General features: G+C 33.5%; 1 protein-coding gene across 1 annotated transcript; it reads left to right on the top strand.

Annotated features, from left to right (window-relative positions):
• The first annotated feature begins 77 nt into the window (after positions 1-77).
• LOC137924865 (serologically defined colon cancer antigen 8 homolog) lies at positions 78-20,770 on the top strand. The gene is made up of 16 exons (XM_068768247.1): positions 78-193; positions 4,522-4,633; positions 6,196-6,382; positions 8,030-8,157; positions 9,071-9,244; positions 10,300-10,434; positions 10,620-10,714; positions 11,936-12,095; positions 12,610-12,771; positions 13,386-13,491; positions 14,300-14,433; positions 15,084-15,188; positions 16,058-16,151; positions 16,682-16,799; positions 19,283-19,371; positions 19,971-20,770. Exons 1-16 carry the CDS (start codon positions 78-80, stop codon positions 20,768-20,770), a joined length of 2,715 nt encoding a protein of 904 aa, XP_068624348.1.
• The last annotated feature ends 1,572 nt before the right edge of the window (positions 20,771-22,342 follow it).

Here is a 22,342-nt window from a genome sequence, read left to right as displayed (position 1 = left end):
CCTCGAAGACTAAACAAAGATTTAAACTTTGAAACTATTTTTTGCTCGAAGCTTCAGAACACGTTTTGCGGACAGCTATGGGTTCAACAAGTTATATAACGAAGTCGAGGTTCGCGGGGCACAAAGTAAAAAGCGGCTCCAGTGTTGGATCCGACAAGGAGATGAATGGAAAACTCAAGCGCTCCAAGATTAGGCGAGTACAGATAAAAAATTAATAACTACTTAAGTAATCATTATGATTGATAAATCATTACAATATCTGTGTTTGCATTAGTGATTTTAAAAAGTAGTCATAATTAAATTACAAAACGTAATTCTTCAATTATTTTAAAATTAGCATGACGATTTAAATTTTTTTCCGCGAACAATATTTTTTTTATAAATCTTTGGCTACGACTTTTTCAATCGGCTCAAAATAATTAAATAATGTAAAAAAATATTTTCTCTCTTTATTGTGAGTCGGGATATTTTGTTAAACATAATAAATTTTGAAGTGTGATGTAATTAAACTTGAAAAGAATTAGATACGTTTTGAAAAAATAAGTGACGTGGGATGCGTGATTCGTATTCAATTGACTCTTAAAACAATTGAATCTTTTAAAGTGAATATCTTTGCAATATTTTTCTAATTTTAAGCTGACAACAGTTTATGACTAATATAAATAATTAATACTTCTTACATAGCAACGCATAGCGTTATAAACATGTATTTGAAAAGTGTGCGCTATTTACACATGTAAATATGTACTTGTAAAGTTATCTGTAAAACAATTTGTGGTCTCTTTATATTTGATGCTGTACTCGGTATAGAAGATGAGATTTTAAATACGGTCTGAAACATATTGTGTATAATAAAAATTATAGTTTTCTTCAACATTCTAAAACAGGAAACGTTATGATATATGTGAAACAAACTTTTTCTTTCATAGATATTATTTTTTATACAAGATAATAAATTTAAATTAAATTTTTCCGTGGGTCATCAGTAATCGTAAAGAAACTTATTTTTTTTTAAATAAATTTAATACAACAAACAAAGTTATTGTGTGATCTGCAAATTGAATGTAAATCAATAGAAAATATAAAAAATAAACACAAAAAACCTTTTAATCTTTAGTAAAGATTTCTAAGGTAAATAAACCCGAAAACCGTTTGAAAGGTTTTCCGCGCGCGGTATTATTTTTGATAGTATTTTTAATTGTTGGAGACATCGTTAAAATATCATATTATAATATTAATAATTTTGTAGCTAAGGTTAACCAATAATTTACAACAATAACAAATTTATTTTATTTTGTTTCAATCTGCAATCCATCAGAGGTTTTTAATATATTGAGTGCTTTGTGACGAGTTGAGCATGCACGCTTTTCAGGCATCTATTCATAGGTTGAAAATTGGCTACTGCCTACTATCTAGTTCCAGGATTACATGCCTCTTTGCAGATGTTAGACCAGAAAACGAAAGACTTCTGAAGTATGAGTAGATTCTATAACAATGAGATGGATGTGCGCTGAATTTTTCAAATATTTGTATATATACTTTCCTACTCTTTAATTTTCAATATAATTAAGATGAATTGATTTATGATCGTATTTTAGGTCATTGAGTTAAAATAATTGGAGTTTTTTTTTATTATTATCATCTCTAATTTGTATCGATAGTATTTTGGGTCCAATGTATTTTCCTTGAATTTACTGAGCTCAGGCAGTATGGAGAGGGATTGCCGTACGTACCTTTAATATCTTAACTGCGATTTTATATATATATATATATATATATACATATACATATATATATACATATATATATATATATATATATATATATATACATATTACTAATTCCTATACAATGTTTCTTATATACGTTTGGTTTATTGGAATATTCAAATGATCTTACTAATGTAGGATTATTGGGTGCTCGTTTTTACGTACAAATATTAACATCTTTTGCTACACCACCTACTCGTACAGTATACGAAGCGATTGGTAATAGGTGTTTTAAAGGAATGAACGTATAGCTCATTTGCCATTAAAAAGCTTGAAAGCTTTTACTTCCGATCTTCCGGTATAAAGTGATCACTTAGTTGTCATTCGAATTTATTTTTTCTATTAAAATGCGACAGGCTAGTAACTTCTGGCAGTAAAAAGTCTGCAGAGATAGAAAGTAAACAATATATAATTCGATTATGTAGTAATCCGAATTTTTTAAACCATTGATTTTAAATAGGGTGTACTAATCCAAAACTATACATTAATGGTCAGCAAAAGAACTATATATATACCCCTTAAGAGCCTTTACATCTATAACCAATCACCTGTATAAGCTAAGCTGTACAAAGTCACTGTTAGCACCTTTGACAGTTATGGGGATAAGATTAGCACTCATATGTAGATATTAACTAACATTATATATGCCCCAATGTTTATGAGGAACGAAAAAATACATTCTCAAGTAAGACGCCGACTGAAATTCATCGAGTTAAGCAAAAACGCATAAAAATATTTAATTGTAACGAGGCAAAAGTCGCGCTGCCAGTCAAGAATCAAGATTCATAAAATTTTACGTTCACATGCTGTAACCTGTCGTACATTTTTGGTTTTGGAATAGACTGTTTGTGCCTAAATGGCACTGAAAGATTCCGCAGATTCGAAGCAGCAGGTCACAAAAGGGATTAGCTTTTAAGGTAGCGAAGCTCGAAGGCTTCTGGCACCCCTAGTTCTTACTTTACTTCTGCTAGCGCTCCATGGAGTGACTACACGGGCACCTCAGCTTGAGCTGTGACTCGACGATAATATCTGCTTAGCATTCCGACACAAGAGCGCTTGAGAGGACGGAACCTTGACTTGGTCGGTTGCTATCATTACTAACACTTCGGAAAGCGTTACCGCTGGTATAGAAAGTGGCGCAAGAATCTCCTGCAACGCTTCTGTCTAGTATGAGCTGTCGAAATGTATATATTGTGTCTACAGTACGTAGTGTCAACTAATCGCAGTATAAAAAGGAAAATATGTACATTTTGTATGTAGTTTAGCTGTTTAATTAATGGTAGTAGCAATTAGTTTTGTTTTGTGTTTGTTTTTATTGAAGTTTCGTGGGTGGCGGTGAGTAACCACCCGTTTACGTATTTGTTTCTTCTTCGTTGGCGAGGAAAATGAATGGTGGTCAATGTATGTAAATAAATACAGAGACTATTTACAAACATGTTTACTTTAAATTTTTAACCGAAACATAATTGTATCGACTATCTCATTTCTAGCGAATTCAAATCATTACTAGTATTTGAATTGAACTCGCGAGAATAATCATATTTTTAAAAGTATTGCGACTTTAGTGGCCAGTCATACGGAGCGTTCAATCGTAGACGATATATGCCCTTTAAATATACTATTATTATCAATTTTTCAATTTAGTGTCGAACAAAGTATGACGACAATGTATTCTATTTTCGAATCGCTACGGTACACAGCTGTATAGTGTTCAGTGCGTCTGCTTTTGAAGAAATAATAAAACTTAATTGAAATAGAAGTCTCTTTTATAGTCAGCACAAAGGAAGTAATCCGCCATGACCATTTTATTCAATGTTTGGTTTTAGGACACGCCGGTATGTACAACATGTTTTCCTATACTTTTCATAAGTAGAGGTGATGTCTTATTTCACAAAATTTACACTGTTCAAAAATTAACCCGCAACATATGGTTGAGACCTTAGCATAATGTAACAAAGAATAAAGAACAGCAAAAGATATCATCACCAGTGCTAGTGTTATTATTCCTTGGCAGGTTTATGATTGAGGGAATACTTGCGATTTGATCTCTATTGCAGAGAAAGGTTAGGTGTAAAAACTTAATAGAGGTAGTAGAGTTGTAAGCTAACTTTTACATTTATTTGCAAATACACTATATAAAGTGATGACTCTGAAAATAATTAACAAAGCCACTTGAAAATTCAGATTATTGTGAAGTGTCTTAATAAAATTAATTATTATTTACTATATGTCCCTGCAGACTGTACTGCTAGAAGTTATTAATATTTTTCAGAATGTAATTAATGTGAAAGGGAGGACTTATTTTCATGACATAAGTAATTCGTTTTTTTAAAATGTAAGTTGAATTTTCAACCCCTTCTATCACTTGATGATCACGCTCTATTTTTACTTGGTAACCAAGGTAATGGTTGTCTAGTAGTACTTTTGCTTATTTAATTTTTTTTCTGCTGTTATAATGCCAATATAGATTAAAACTAAAACTAATTGTTATAATTAATTGTTGTTTATACAATTACGCATATATTGTATGCATAGATACCCCGTTTATTTGCCATAGCAACGATTGCCATGACAACCGCAGAATCGATACCGTCACAGCTAATCCCCACTCGTCACAAAACAGTGCAATGCGTACGTCAGAATTTCCAATTTGACATTTTTATTTTTTAATTTTTTTTTTCAACTTTTCTTCAACAATGTGACGTTATGAAACTGCCAGTACGATGATGAGCTATTCATACTTCTCGTGCAGGCGGCCGAAAATGAACGAATATGGCGTCAAAAGGATACCGGACTACACCGAGCTGGCGTATAAGGAAGCAGTTTCGAAGCTGAGATATTTCTTATCTGGAAGCGCACCGAGTGTAAGTGTTATTTACATAAAATTTTCGACAATCATTTAATTTACGAGTGAAAATGTATTAAATATAGTTTGGTGAGTCATGATTCAAAATAAGTGTTATGCCTACTACGTAATTCTTGTCAATGTATAATTAATGTACATTTTTATAAAATTTGATTTTCATTAAGGTTTTAGTATTTGGTTTTATCTTTTATTTTTGTGTTATTGTGTGTGTCATTATAGTGTGCAAGAAATATTTATTTGATCTTATTTAAAAGTAAATAGGAATATAATGTGCACATATATTTATTTACATAACATCAGAATTATAATAAAACTTACTGTTTAACGAACCAGTCTAAATTAAGCACAGTCTGTCTCGTAAAATGATTTACGTAGAATTAACGTTATAGATGAAATATAAGACAATCATAATCATCATTTCAGCCATAAGACGTCCACAGCTTGATATAGGCTTCGCCCATATTTTTCAATAGGACCGGTTGGATATATCTTGCATCCAACGACTTCTGGCGGACTTTCTAAGCCTGACAGTCCGTGATCTTCAATCCAAAATTTAATTTTCTTACTGTACTTGATAATTGTCATTTTAGCCCATAGATGCCCACTGCAAGGCATAGGCTTCCCCAAAAAATAGGGGAATAGAGGCAATCTATAGGGGGATATACCATTATCGATACTCATGACAGACAGGTTAGCGAATGTAGTATGATATTATGGTACGCAGTGGAAATCCTATATAATTAATGCAGAAAGTGTGAATTAATAAGATTGTGTCCCAGGAATTGAACCCGCGACTTACGAGCGTATGCCTCAGTCCTCTACCGCTGGGCTACAACTGCTCGTACTAAGCAATATTGAAAGTAAATTAAATAAACATAAAGATTCGTGGATATTAAAAACATGCATAAGTTTTTAGCTTAGCGTTGTAAAAAAATACATTACAATATATCTTTAAGTGTATAAATGTTTTTAAATTAATACATGAACGTTCTGGAAATATAATTACAAATAAAAACTACTACAATTAGTAACAAATAAAACTATGTTTGGGTTCAGAAATCAATCGATGGCGCTAAGTAATAAATTTTTTTGAATCTGTTAATGCTTCTCTAGCCATAGTTAAATTTTAAGTGAATAAATAAATGTATTCTATATATTAATAACTAAACGAAGCCTAGAATATATATTTAGTGAAGGTTTACGATAGGCTTTTAAAATGCCTTTAATTGTTTAATTTCATCAAATGTTTCACATTTATAATATTTATTTTTAATTATATAGTGTCATTCCCTTGTTCCTTTAACATAAATGTAATTAGAAATTAGCCAGATTGGTCAGACCATCGAGGATTTTTAAACTTAGATTAAATAAGTTTATTTGTTTATATTTACGTAATAAGTAAATAAAGTGACGCTCGCCACCAGGTGTTTTCTTGTAGTTAAAATGCCGGTTTAAAGTAGAAACGTCGGCTTCAGTTTTTGCATTGCAAATCGATCCAATAACATATGATGACCACTTGACTATAGATATGATATGATATGATATTGTGTATGTATGTAGATACGGAGCTATGGCGGATCGGCATCTATTAAAAACCTGGAGGAGTCGGATGGAGACCTGGATAAGAAGTACGCTGGTCCATACACTACCCTCAGCGAATATAAGCCCAGGCCTCGTCTTACTGCCAAGTACACGACCCTATATGCCGACAGCCTGAACAACTATACGCCAGCTAAAACCACTATTCGTAAGTAAAATATCATTATCATTTCAACTGCAGAACCTCTTTTGTTGGACAGGTCTTACCCATAGATTTCTAATAGGACCGGAAGTGACCTGCGTCCAGTATCTTTCCCATCTTAAGAAGGTTCTCTGTCTACCTTGACGGTAGCCGCCCTGCGCTACTTTACTGGTTCGTGGTCTTCAACCGAGCCTTAACACTTAAGCCTCAATCTGTTCGCTACCTGACCCACTGTAACTTCAACCTGTCATTTCACTGGGTTACGTTGGTTAGTTTGTTTAATACGTAATCATCATTATATCAACTGTAGAACGCCCACTGATGGACATAAATGATCATAACATAAAAATATTTAAATATTTATCATAAAATTATATTTATTCTTTCGATAATAGCAAGCTCGATCACGAATGATGCAAGTATAATTAATCGTAACTAAGAAAAAAATATTTTAAATAATCTTCTGTATAAAATAATCATATGATTGGAAATATGTAGTAAAAGCTTTAAAAGTGTATTTTTTATATTCATTTGTTGACTAATATATGCGCCTTATACATAATATAGTAGTCTGCTTAATTACTATGCCAATAGAAATAATCTCATGACGAAGTCTTTTTTATTAGAAAGTACTAGCCTACTGCCTACTTACTCCTCACATTTGAACGGTAACTCTATCATTAGCAATACTTATGTAATATTATCGATAACGCGGTAGACTGTCATATAATTAGCAAGGCGTTTAAAATATGACGCAGCAAATTGAGTAAGCGGATGGTGCTTTAATGAAAAGCTCTACGCCGAAAATCCGTGATTCGATCCCCGACAACAAGTCCATAGAAATTTCTAGAATATTTCGAACTGAAAGGAAGAGACTAAACGAGTCCGTAGGTTTAAAAGTATCGAGGATTGGATAGAATTTAAATGAAACAAAGATTCTCTAACAGCGTCCGAGTGCCAGTCAAGGCGAAACAATCTGGATTTAAAGATGAGAGAAAGAGAAAGTGATAAAGATGTGGTCAAAATAGCGAAAGAGTTAGAAGCATTTGGTAACTGAGCACGGCAATAAGTTGGTGAACGAAAACGTTCTGCTTCAAGGTCTTTTCAAGTGAGCATCCAAAGGTGTAATCAACGTATCAAGTCTGCTCAAATAAAACCACAGTATTCTTCTAATCCTGAACTTAGGCCGTGTAACAATTTAACTTAAACAATCAAAACTTTTTATCTTTATTCAAAGTAACTTACATTTTTATTACATTTACATTTTACTTACATTTTTATAATATAAGCTGTCTCCCGCTGGTTAAAAAAATAAAAAACCAAAAAAAATTAAAATAAGTTTTTACTCATGAGTTATAGTCTAAAGTTTTTTTTTTACTTAAATCCGATCTGAACTTATCTTAGCTGACCTCTACTGAGCGAAAGGAATGTTTTCACCAAATTTCAAGTCTCTATACCATATGATTACAGAGATATCGTAAGGTTTATTGACGGAAATCAATGAATAGAGTAATCAAACAATGCAAGCTGTTACAATGTGTTTGTTACACGCATAACATTTAAAAATATATCTCTAGCTCGATTCTGTAACTTCATTAGAACCTACTTGAGTCGTTATGGTACTAAAAATAGTACCAAACATTATTCCCGTAGCCCCACAGCCAGCATCCACATCTCCCGCCACTGAGCTGACCGGCGGTACCAACCCTGATGTCATAAACTTCATTCAGAAGCAGGAGGAGTACATCGAACAATTGGAACGCGAGAGCCAGTACTGCAGGGTAAGTGAACTGTAAATTCATATAGTGGTGGCCTGGTACATTCAGTCCCAGGCCATCCACAAAGTATTGAAAAAAAATGTTTATTAAAACTGGAGTAAAAATGTCCTTGTTCCAAATTTAAATTTCCCACACCATAATATGTTATGTAATCGTATCGTATGTAGTAAATAATATTTTCTTACAACTATTTTATACAATTGGTAGGAAGTTCAAATTATATTTAAATCTACAATCACATTATTTTTTGTTTTTAGTCTAAAATCTTTCTAAGAGGTTTGTGTTTATGAATTTTTTGTATGTTTTATAGCTACACACAAAATATGTATGGAAAGAAGCACAACCCTGCTATAGTTAGAAGCGACTTTACGTTGAATTTGCATGTACAATAGAATCCAATTTTCATTGATAATAAATTACATTTCTTCCTTCTTCAAAGAACGTTCATTTGAATTCAAAGCGGCCTCATTTCCTAACTTTATTTTATACATCAAAAGTTATATTTACTTTTTCCTAGAAGTCGTAATGAAAGGTATTACAAAATTCACAAACGAAAATAACAATGGCGGCCATAATGGAAGCTGAGCAGAGTACTGATAAATTGAAATATGATGTTGATTTTATAAACATATATAACTTGGATTTTCTCACAAAATATTTGAGACACAGCTGGTTAATGGAGTCAGAAGGAGCAAAGACACATCTTTTGATTTATCAAAATATCAGACTGTTGTATTTTAATATTTTTAGTATTAAAATATATATATTTTGCTCATTAACGGATAGAGTTTAATTTATTTATAATTAATTTAAAGTCTGTTACACACCAATTACAAAATCATGTATGAGCAAACAAAAATAATTCCCGGGGAGTTCACTTATGTAATATTTTTTATCGGGGAAATTACCTTTCCAGGATGAACTCAATAATCTCTTGGGCAAAGTAAAAGAGGTTATATCTGAGAATGAACATCTGCACGAGGCACAAAAGAATAAAATCATCTCCAGAATGTTCCAATACAACGCGGGCTCGGAGACCGACGAACTGGACGATGCAGGCGACAGCACGGGCTTGGACAGCGATAATAAAGTAATTCTCTATCATTACTGTTCCTAACATTAGAATAATATTATATCTCTTTTTTAGGACTGTCTTTGCTACCGAAATTGGTACTTTGAAAAAGTTACAAAGTTTTTAAAAGTAACCAACTTTATTTTTACTTGTTTGACTGCGCCGTTCTTTGCGTGCATTAACGACACCTTTCTCTTTACTTCTTTCTCCCACTTCCGTTGTCTACGTAACATCTAAATTACAGTTCGTAGCCAATACACACGAAAAAACACTTCGCTCATTGATCAATATAGAATGTGCAAGCAACATAGAAAGGAAAAGGAAAGAAGTATATTCAACATAAAAATAAAACGTAAGGTTCGGTTAAAAATAATAAGAAAACGTACCAATATTTTTGATATAAAGCATCGAATAAAATGACTGAAATGGAAACGGGTAAGACATGTAATTACAACTACGACAGGAAAATGAGCTAAGGACGTGACAGAATGGTGCCTTTAGGTCTTTTTTCGGACGTTGACATTAAAAAAGGTAAACAGATTGTTATGGACAACGCTAGGAAATCGGTAACTGAAGAAAATTATTATTTTTAACATTAATAAATAATAATACTAAGTAGAAATAAGGAAAAAAATACATGTTTTGTTTTTAATTGCTTATAAGGGATAAATTTATTTATGTTTTTATTTTATACTTTGTGTCTAACTATTTTTATATGGTCGGAAAAAGCTTTGATGAGTGTAAAAATTTCTGAAGATAATTTTAATTAAGGACATGTAAGAGAATTTTATATTTCTTAACCGAATTTTACCATTTCATCTTTCAAACCTCTATACGCAATTAGCGGGCGGAAGTGAGTTACCGTGTACGTTGCAAAAGAAAAAGATTGATAGAGATATTGTATTCGTATATGTACAAAGATTATTTACTATTTACATGACTGTAACACAACAGCAGCGAACACATCACATTATATTGATCACCATATATATATTTTGAGAGTCGCAATTAGTCAAGGAAACGAAAGTATTAGTTAACAACAATAAAAAGGTAACATTTGTGTTATACCGTAGGTAACACCGTCTAAATCCCGTCGCCCCAAGTCACGTGCCACGAAGCTGGAAGGACCTAACATCGTGTTCGAATCCCGCATCGCCGAACTAGAAGCTCAACTGACTCAAGCTAAAATCGACCTTAAGAAGATTCAGGTATACAAATACTACGATATACTCTTGATGGGTTATTGTAAATATTTTGTTTACACACGACAAAATTATCAGGCTGCATCAGACAAATCGGATACTATACAGACTTTTTGGATTTGCATACTTTTTTGAGTACGAATACAGAATACTGTTATTAAACCCCATTCCAATGTTTAAATCTGTTTCAGGATGAGAACAACGAGAACAAACGCAAGCTCGCTTCCGGCCTCGTTGACTCAACATGTCTTGACGGTTTTAAAAGACAGATAGACAATTTACAAAGGTTGTCGCTTACAATATTAAATTACACGTCAAAACTACTATAATATTCAATAATTTATTACTGTTATTAACTGCTAATACCGTTTTGACTCCAAATATGTTGCAGCTAGAGAAATAAATTTATAATCATACATACAAGATGATTAGTTACAGTTGTAAAAGATTTAAAGGGAACGTATATAGCTATAGGGTGCAATTATTATCGACAAATGTATAGTATACCTTATCCAATAATTAATAATGTCCGCTATAATAATTGACGTAATGATAATATAGTAACACAGACAGAAGTAAATGGTCTGTCGCATTCCTATCGAAATAATAAATTAATGTCACTTATTTCGGAATGGTCACTTTATTAAAGTGATTGGGAATAGGTGAGAAAGCTTCAAAACTTTTTGCTGACAAATGTGCAATACTTTAAAGTTTATGCCAATCAATCATGAATATAGCGATATGTGGCCTGTTTAAGTTGGAATATTTGTTATTTGTTTTTACTCCGTAAGGTTTACTGAACTTGTCCAAATATACAAAATCATACCTATTAACCAACGCAAAATGAGCGCAGTACCGCTTAGTTGCGGAAACCAACCCGCAGAGACAAAATGAGACAAGACAGTCTTATTTTTGAATAGCGTATTTTCATCAGATTTTGGAACAAATCATAATATTTTAGACAAAAAAAATCTTTTATTACTTTCATTAATAATTTCTATTTTACTTAAATTAAATAGTTTTAACATGAAACGCAAACCAACCCAGTTTGCAAATGTCGGAAATTGTTTACATTCAATTATCAGCTTCACTAGGTTTGTGATAACATCGTGATGGAGATCCTTCGTTTTACCTTCTTTTCTAAGCTTAACGGATCCTTTCTAAGCCTGTCTCCCTTACACAAGATATAGAACAACCTACCGGCGTTGTTTCCAGTTAACTATAACTTAGGAGCCTTCAAGTCAAGAGGGAATAGGTTTATTCTAGGCAAGCATAGTAGAACTTGTAATCACTTAACATTAGTCGAGAAAGAGGCCAAATGCTTTGCCTACAGTCGATAAATAATAATAATAATAAAGGTCCAGGACCTCCGAGTCTGCCTCAGCTTGGACTATCACTCGATAGGCATTTAGTACTTCGTTACGAGATAGCCTGAGAGGGTCGACCCACGATTCGATAAATTGGCAAAATTCAATTCAAATCTAAAAACTTGATCTTGGTCTTTCAGAGACAAATCTTCTCTTGAGGGTCAAATCGCAAAGTTGAAATTAAGCTTGGAACAAAAGGACAGTGACTTGGATACGCGTTTCAAACGAGGACCGGACGTGGTGGAGCAACAACTCCGGGAGGAGAGGAACAACTTGGAGACCGAAGTGCGGCGGTTGAAGGTTTGGATCTTAAGTTTCATAAGCGGTTATAAATAACACATATCTCTTTGGTTTTAATAGGTTAGATGATAAATAGTCGATATATTTATAGTATTCTGGTCTTGTTTCTCTTTTATACCAAACTGTGTACAATAATACAATATGAATTATATTATAATATTGTACACAGTTTGAACAAGTTATGTCCCAAAATTATCTTGTAATAAATTTAAGAAGTTCATTAAACATGAACTTGTAAAAAATATTTTATAGTGTCTATGATTTTTAAAGAGATAATTAAGTTCGAAAGGATTGCTCTACTGTATCAAGAATAGCTTTAACGCTAAGGAGCTTTAACTTTAAGAATATATAGCTTTAACTGCACTATAATTGATCTATATTCAATATAATTTAAGATTTTATTAAATTATTTTCTTCTTACATTATTTTCAAAACGTGCAACATATGTCACTATAAATGATTCTCTATGAATAATAGCATGAATAAATTAATAATGTGAATGTCCAATATACAGGATGACTTGGCAAAAGAAAGAAGCAAGATCCGCGAATTAGCCGGTGAGGGTGCGCGTCGAGCGATACAGGAGCGAAATTCTGCCGAGCAGCGCTACAACGCGCACTTCGACGAGCTGCAGCACGATCTGGCCGCTCAATATGACAACGTCGCTAAATTACAGGTAACATCACTATGAACCTTGGCAACGACAATTCTATTATTGTTAATTAAATTGATATTAAAGATTTTTTTCACAGGCGATGTGTTCTGGGCTTACCATAGTTGCTATCTACATCTGCCGCTACAATATAGATTTATTATGTTAAGAATGTAACATTTTATATTTAACTAACAAATAATGTCTTAGAGTTCACGATGCAGCAAGCATATTGAAAGATGTCCATAACAACGAGGATATACGACTTGTAAACATCGTTGAAAGGCGCTGAATGCACATGCTTCTAGGACCGGTTGGCAACAACTTAGTTCAATATTTTCCCAATTAATCATATACAATGAAAGATTTATTCCTAATGCGTTAATTTAGTTTTCTTTCAGAGTCGAAATTATTTTATAGAAATTTCAACGTAAGTTTAACATCAGCGTGTTTTCAGATGTTCAACTGCTGGCATAGGCTCACCCCCTTATATTTCCAATACGATCCGTTGAAAGCCGCCTACATCCAATGTTGTCTGTCCACCTTATCTTTATAAAAAAGCTCTTTATATATTCTTAAAAGGTTTTAATGAGGTAAATTATCTATATTTTATAATATTAATTCTAAATCGTATATAGTTGGACTTGGACCGACAACGTCGTGAGGAGAGCGACTTAAAACGCGAACTATCAATGAAGAACGCAAACATCGAAGAGTTAAAAATGGAACTGAAGAATAAAACAGGTAATTAGTGTCAATTATATTACTTCTCGAGCAGTAGTAGCTCAGCGGTAAAAACTGTGACCTGCGATCGTAGGTCTCGGGTTCAATTCCCGGTTCACAATCTTATATATAACTCACACGTTATGCAATTATATAGGATTGATACTGCTCACAATTCAGGTTCCAGAGGATGGAAAGCAGAGTCCTCAGTGTACCATAATACCACATACTGCGATCGCTACCCGCGTGCCAAGCGTAACGAATATGGTATTTCCCCTCATAGATATCTTTAGAAGTCTATTGCCTTGCAGTGGGCATCTTTGGGCTGAAACGACAAATTATTTCAACAAAATATGTGTTTTTGCAATTGTCCAATATAAGGCCTAAGTATACATACATTGCTTCGCACATCAGTGTGATTTATATTAACCACTTTATATAGTATTTATTCCAGAGCTAGGATGTAGGTCGCTACCGACCTATCCTATTGGTCATCTTGGAGAGGCATATGTCCAACAGTAGAAGTTCTAGGTATATAATGATAATGATTTAAGAGTTTTGTGGTTATATTAGATGATGGTTTTCTTACCTCTTATTATAAATTATTTTGTTTTTTCCAGTCGCAATAATTCCATAACGTTCTTTTTAAACTTAATTTTGAAACCTAGATTACTGGGGTTTCTTCTGCTACTTCTTCCTGCGCTTAATCTTTCCATAATGAAAGTAATGTCAACTAATACCAAAATCCAAGTCTAGGGTCAAACCTTTTAGACGCCATGGATTCATATATTTTTCGATTTACTGATCAAAAAGAATGATTGGTTTTCAGCAACACTTCAAGCAGATCTGGCACAGGCTCACGCAGAGAAGGCGTCATTGGAGGAAGAGCTAGCTAGTGCACGTCTGGCTATAGAGCGTCATCAAAGACAGGCTAAACACGAAACTAATCGCCTTAATTCCGAGGTCAGCCTTTTTTGTAGTACTACCGAAACTTTTATACAGCGCCTTAGTTATACGCGCGGTGAGATAAGTAACGACGGCTCTGTTCTATCAGTTCACCGTCAAGTCTCGTAGAGGCGGCGCTCATAATCCTTTTTCTCAGCTCCCATCTCTTCGTGCTTTTGTAAGACGCGGTACAACGGTTTAAATAGAATTATACTAGATTCACTAAAGAATTGTATGCGTAAAGTTTTCAGGTACTTTTGCATTTAAATTGTCATAACATTTGTGCCATATAGACGTCAGTTGTTCGTACCAAAGAAACAGATATAAGTTTAAGTTCACACCAACACAATCAAAAACAAAAGATCATTTTAATCAAGCATCATAAAAACTGAAAACGAATTGAATATTAAAGATAAAATCCTTCATAGTTTAATTTCGTTCAACAGTAATACTGCCTCAAATATCGAATATTTAAAAATATTAAATTACATAATGCCAAAAAACACAAAAGACGTTGAACGGCATCTTTTTTGATGTTTGAAACTTGATTCCAGAATAAATATTTTATAGGTTACACGAGTTTACGTGCAATCAAAATTATATGTAATGTTTTCGTTTCAGTTTTCATACAAATGATTTCCAATAATTTTATAACATTTTTGAATCAGATACAATCACTTCGTCAGCGTCTCGACCGTGCCGACGCAGACTTAGTGCATTCGCGTCGTGAAAATCTTCGTCTGTCTGAACAAATTTCTACACTGGAGAAGGAGGTAAAATTATATCAATTTTGAAATACACCGTTATGTGACAATGCGGAGATGGTTGCACTTGTAAAAAATTAAGTCTAGAAGTTCGCAAGAATACCTTGTGATTTTATAATAACAAGGTTCGAGTTATCTTTACAGTCGTCTATTTATTTATAAACATCGTGTCCGTCTTGAAACATCTTAACAAAATCCATGACACACTTTTTTCATGATATCTTATCTCGGGGAAGGGTAATAGAGTCCCGACATTATTTAACTTGATCAGACCATCAGATAGGTGATTGAACATCTGGTGTTTTACCTTCTGCTTTCCCTGCAGCCATTAGCTTGTCGAAGTTATAGCTGTCTGCGGTCGAAATGCCCAAAATAACTTAAGACTCGTTGGTAGCATACATAGAGCGTAGTCCTTAATCTTTTGCGAATCGAGAATGAATTTTTGTTACGTCTTGCTGTCTTTAGCATACTTAACATTTTTTCACTAACAATATTGCAAAATAAGGTAATATTCCTCAATTATTAATATTTAAAATAATATCGCCAACTGTAATGTCGCGCGCTGCCCCCATCCCGCGATTTCCCGCCCCCCTAACTATGTCATCGGTCTACCTAGTTGGAGGCGTATATACATAGCGTCTGCAGCTGGTAGCGGTCGCCACCTGAGAACCTTTCGGCCTCAACGGTCTGCGGTATGTCCCGACCGCTGCCACTTTAGACGAACAATTATCCGAACATCATTGGTAGCTTTAGTTCAGCGAAACTTCGAGAATACCTCTCGATCTTTGGCATAATAACTTAATAAATGTCGTAATAACATAAATAATACGGTTTGTTAAAATGAAAGATATTAAATTTAACCACATCTTTTTCCTTAGTTAAATATGAAAAGTTTAACACCCATATCTCCGGAGAAGAACAAGAAAGAAAAAGAACTATCTTCAATGCTTGAGACAATGGAAAATAAACATGGTAAGTTTTGCGATTTGTCCGAAACGTTTTTTCGGAAAAAAAATAACACTGTTTGCGTAATAACTTAGTCAGGCCCTTAATTCTACTTAGATTGTTTTTAAAATAGATCTGTAGCAAAATTTACAGAAAAATAACAAACTTCAGATTAAATTTTTATTTTATGTTATGTTATACATCAAATGTACAACATTAAAAAAAACTTTTCATTCTTGTCTTTAGCATCTATTATGTTATTCGAATGTTCATACAATGGGTAAACTGTTGATGTTTTGAGAAATTATTATAAGAAACAACTTTAATGAAATTGCTTCAAAACATTTATACTTTACCCTTTCATTTGCGCTTTGCGCTTGCATGACTGTCGATAGAAAGGGCTTTTGAAAAACTATTTCTTCAACTCAATGGTTTATTCATCAGATTGTTTAGTAATAAACACCTAATGCACATATTCTGTTTCCAAAAGCATTGAGTGAGTCAGTAGTAGATAACAGCATGCGCCAACTTTATATGGAGTAAATTTGGTTCCGCAGCTAGAACCGTGGCTGAGTTGGAGTCCATGATACAATCACAAAACAGTCTGATGGAGAAACTCACCGGCGAATGTCGTTTGCTTACAGACAAGCTCGACGACGCAAATCGTAGGCACAAGTACGAGACATTTTCAAATTTACGCATGGTGCTTCAATCTTGCTTGGAAAGTCGGATATTTTCTTTTAACTATCACAATTGCTACTCGTTGTTATCATTGCCCCTACAACTGAGCGAATGTCCTAACGTCGTGTTGTGTTTTTATTGGCGGCAGGCAGAGCGCAGAGTCGCGGCCGAGTAGACGAACCAATCAGAACACAACGCGACCGCTCAGAATCACGGGACCCCGAGAATCGACGCACGCGCAAGCACCGCTCCGGAAAAGAGTCCGATTCGTCGAATAACCAACCCATAATTATAGGACCACTAACGACCAATCAGGATCTCGCTAATATCGGAGAGAAGATTTACAATCTACCGCTAATGATTCAACAGCCCTTTTTACGGGAGAAAAAGGAGCCTATTAAGGTTGACATCAGCGTTAAATTAATACCGAAACCTAAAAGAAGAGATAGGAAGCGACGTGATTCACAATTAGACGTATCATCTCCGACTAAACCAATCAAGAGTAACGTCAGTATGGTAGTAACAAGAGACGATATACATGTTCTTAACGAAACTATAGAAACGGTTAAAGAAAGCGATGGAATATCACAAGTATCTGACACTGAAAATAATCATACGTTAAACAGTAACAAAAATCATGATCATGAAGAACTAGCAGTAGCTAAAAATGAATTTAAACCGATAGAAAAAGACGAATTAGTAGAACCCAATACTTCGTTACCGGACGAAATCACGACCAATGATGGTGCAAATGAAACGATATCTTCAAGTATAAATAATAATGAAAATGTTAACAATTCGGATAAAATGACTACAGAATAATAACGAGAAATAACATAAACATAATTCCAAAAGTTTCGCCAAAGACTTTGTATCTAATTGGTGTATACGACTAACTTATAACTGTTTTGAGATTTTTAATAGCTGCCTTGTTTTTATGATACGTAATGATGCGATAACGCCTACGTGTTATTTTGTGAAAATCAATGCTTTTATAGTCACAACAACAAATGGAAATCACACAAACAACGTAGCGATGACTTTAAAATTTAAATATGTTTTTAAGAAGTTAGTTTAATTATTATAGACGTTCTAAATAAGAACTAACAGTTAATTTTCCATTCATGTGCAATACTTTGAAGTGATTATTTGTTAAAACACCGTGTATGATAAATTTTATCTGCACGTTCCTATATATTTTCTTTTCCTTCCAAATGACTGTTGTCTACTTAATAATTGTTTTTATCGTTAGTTTAGCAATTATCTTGGTAATTCTAAATAATAACACTAATTTGTTAATTTATGTTAATTGATATATTCTTTTATATTTGGCAATGTTATTTATGTGTGGGCAATGATTGCAATTGGTAGTAGATTTTTGTGCAATAAAAGCTTCCAGATTTAAATTTACAAGTTATAAATTCAAATCATCTGTCGTTAGTAATCACCTTTCATAATTTTACCTTCCAGAGGAGAAAAAACACAATTGCTTTGCAGGAATGCTGAACTTATGAGAAAACTTCGTAATTTGTGGTCTTCTCATAAGAAATATTGCACCACGTTTCCTTCAGTACGAAGCTACACACCATTAAGTGGTTATCCAAATAGTAGATCATCCTACGACCTAGATCGCACATTCTATACTTCCACGCCTTACACCTATAGAAATAGATATAGAAGAAGCGACGAATTTAGCGACATAAGCACGGCTAGAGATGATATTGGTAACTTAACTAGACATTTAAGTGACCTGTCTATCGACAACATCGCTGGTTCAGACGATGACCCTTTGAAGGTAAATTAACAGATGCTTGCGTGAATGCTTGCAACATTAAGCATGTTTTCATTCATTCATTGGATACCTGTGTGTTTATGGGTTATTATTACATGTAAATAGACATGCACTAACCAGTGCGTTTATATTTTTTTCCAATAATATTTATTCGTGTGGTTTGCATGTACTTTGTGCGCTGTCTAAAACATTATATTTCTAGTACATATTCATAATTAGAAGTCGGATATCCAAATGCATATTAACATAAATTAGAAGTGTTAGCTTATCATGGAAAGGACTTTTGAAACGCATTCTGCGCATGGACGAGTGAGGTAGATTACAATACATGTTTGCGCTCGACATTCGTAAAGATCTGCTTGAGCGCATGTAAAGGCTTCGAAAACAGTTGTCATATTTATCTATATTTTCCCCATTGAAGTCGATCTTTTAATTATATGAAAAATTCTTTAGGCAAATATGCATATGATTATCCGAATCCTTAAAAGCTTTTGTAATATATTGATTTTGTTTTAATAATATAGTGGACAAGACTACCAGAAGTATCGCTTGATGGTAAATCATAAAACCCTGGTATTAATATATAAAAAAATATTTTTTCTATGCGACTATTTATAATATGTAGCATGTTGTTATGTATTTATACACTTGTGTGCGTGTGTTGTCACGTGTGCGGGTGCTGCAGGCAAGAACTGGCAACTCTGCAGCGTCAAGTAGACCTGCTGGGACGTTCGCTGCAATCGAATATCACCCCCGCACCTAGCAATAATGAAGGTATAGAACACATTACTGTATTTACTTCTGTTTTTTTTTTTAAATTGTAACAGTTAAATATTTTATACGCAATTAAAATCACCTATAATGAAAACCCAGTTGCGTTATAGCACCGTGTTATACTTTTTGTGAAAGAATTAACTCTCCATTTATATCGCAGCTGACATCTTTGCTAATTTACGTACATTTTGCTATGACGAGTTTTGATGTAACATGAACTGAAAACTTTTATAATATTATTATATGCTGCGGTAGCGCATGTCTGTCTAATCTATGCACATGCATCCAATATGAAACTTTGCGCAGTTTGATGGTTTGAGGAATCGAGCATTTCTCAAAAACTCATTTGTTCCTCAAACAAGAAGTCACCAAGATGAACTATACATGAACATTACTATGCTCCAGATTGTAGAAACCTCAGATAGTTAATTTACAACGGTCTTTTGAAATAACATTTTTCGATTCAAGGTTAAAGACGCTACTAGGTATTTACAGTCAGAAAACCCTATACATTAATGTCATATTATAAATGTAGCATATCGCTTACCTTTAGATGAAATAGAACTATTTATGGTAGTAAAAAGAGTATTATTTTCCAGCACCAGCCACGCACTCAACCGCAAGTCACAGAACTGTGCCAGGTTCCATGCCCAGCTCCCGACCAGACAATTCCGGAGATAACTCCACCAGACACTCCTCGGTCGAGCAACAGCCGGAACAGCAACCGGACAGACTTATCGATAATAACGACCAAACATCAAGAGTAGATGGTCAAGAGGGTCAAATAATCGAAGAAGAACAAAACATTATTCACGAACCAATTGCACAAGTTGAAATGGAAATTAATAATCAAACGGTTAAAACGGGTGATGGATTTGAATATGAAAATAACGCAGAACTCGAACAATCTTTAGAAGGCAAGGAGCATCCGGAAAATGAAACGTACGCTGAGGAACAATACGATCAGAATTACCAACAGGTCCCTGAAACTGGCGCAGAATATAATCAACAAAATGAACCAAATACATACGCAAACGAAGAAAATTTTGAACAACCGAATTATGTAGACCCTCAATATGAAAATTACGAACAGTATCCACAACAGTATCCTCAATCAGATGTCCAATATGATGCACAATATGAAAATTATCCTCAAGACGGTAATTACCAAGAAGAAAATTTTGATAATCAACAATATAATCAAGAATATACTGCAGAATACGAAGAGATCCCAGCTCAGCCTAGTGACGCCTTACCATCCGATGATCTCGCACATCAAGAAAACATTCAAGTCGAAAATATTCATCCTCAACAATCCGAATTTACACCACAACTACAGAACCAAGAACAGAACGAAAGCATAAATAGTCCGCTTAAAACAGAGTCGTATGAAAGTTAACAATTTTAGGTTAGTTTTATTTAATTTTTTGTGCAATAACTGTTGTTTGTTTTATGCTTATTTTTTAGTTTATAATATGTCATAGATGTGATAGAAATAAATTAGTGAACACAGATGTATTTGTTATTTTTTGGTCCGGTTTAGCAACAACAACATTTTTTCACGTCATTGGGTGATTCGTAAGTATCACTTGTGTATTAGTTATATTGTACGTTTATATAGGTATCTTTTTAATTTATAGTATTTCACGAGTAAATAATTTGACGAGTCATCTTTTTAAGCTATAATATAAAGTGATTCGAAATAGACGTAAAAGGATTAAAAAAATGAAAGTATATGAATTGATATATGTGTTACACCCTATTCAAAAATGAATGGTTTTAGAAATAGCAAATAGAGATGTAGACAATAAATAAAGAAAAATCGTTTCCAAATTTCGGATTACTACATATTAACATCAATTATTGTTTACTGTCTATCCCTGCGGAATTTGTACTGCCAGAAGTTATGCAACAAGTGAGCATTTTAAAAGTGGTTGTCGCATAAAAATAAATTAAATAACACATTTTCAAGTGATCACTTTATACAGGATGATTGGAAATAGGTAGTAAAAGCTTTGTCAGGAAATGAGCAATTATTACTTCTATGATTTTACTTAGAATCAAAATGTATTTTTCGATTACGTATGCTATACAAATTGCCTTGGCAATTTCTTGCACAGGAAATTCTTGTCCTTGAAAAGTTTAATTATTAACGACAATCCAATCAATTAACGATAGGTGATTAACGTTTTGTCACAATTATAAACGAATCCACCACGGTTAAGTCACGTACTTTACAATAGTCAAGACTCCGAAAATGAGCAAAATGAAACCGTTGCTCCTTGCTCTACTCTTCTGCTATGCTGTAAAGAAAACCATAGCGGTACGTTACGTTGTTTGTTTCAATTCAATTTTCGTAAAAGTAAATGAAATGCCTGACACGAGAACTAACACTCTGTTAGAACTATCCACACATCTGACAATCCTTAGACATTTTTTTTCGAAAAAGCAGTGTATCTTATAATTAACATAATGTTCAAAGTCTACATAGACAAAAAGTAAGAAAAACAATTAATTTTAATATGTATTAATCCGAATTTAAAAACCGCTTTTATGTGTTATATTATCGTTATGTTTTTTTTTTAATTTTTGGATGTTGTGTACTACACATAATTGACAAAAAATGAGCACCCTCTATAATGCTTTTACATCTGTAACCAATCACCTATATAAACTAATAATGAATAAACCTTGGCAACAATACAGACACAGACATAATTATAAGCTTCGCGTAAGTTCCAAGCCTTTCAGGTATTTATTTTAAACATAATTAAAATTACTCCACAAAAGAAGCTATCATTAAAATTCAATTTCCTGCACATTTCATTTGAACTTAATAATTGTTACCCTTTGCAGACTTCGACCAGCAGTACCGAAAAGGTAAGTTACTTAAGGAACGATCTAAAAACAATTTAGGTCATCACTTAAAAAACCTTTTTAGTCTTATCTCTGTTTAATAATCTCAAGCTAC

Source organism: Battus philenor, unplaced genomic scaffold, assembly GCF_028537555.1.
Source record: "Battus philenor isolate CCGP_79_NKW_IND1 unplaced genomic scaffold, ilBatPhil1.0.hap1 SCAF_25, whole genome shotgun sequence".
Classification (NCBI taxonomy): domain Eukaryota; kingdom Metazoa; phylum Arthropoda; class Insecta; order Lepidoptera; family Papilionidae; genus Battus; species Battus philenor.
This window is presented reverse-complemented; position numbering and strand designations above follow the sequence as displayed.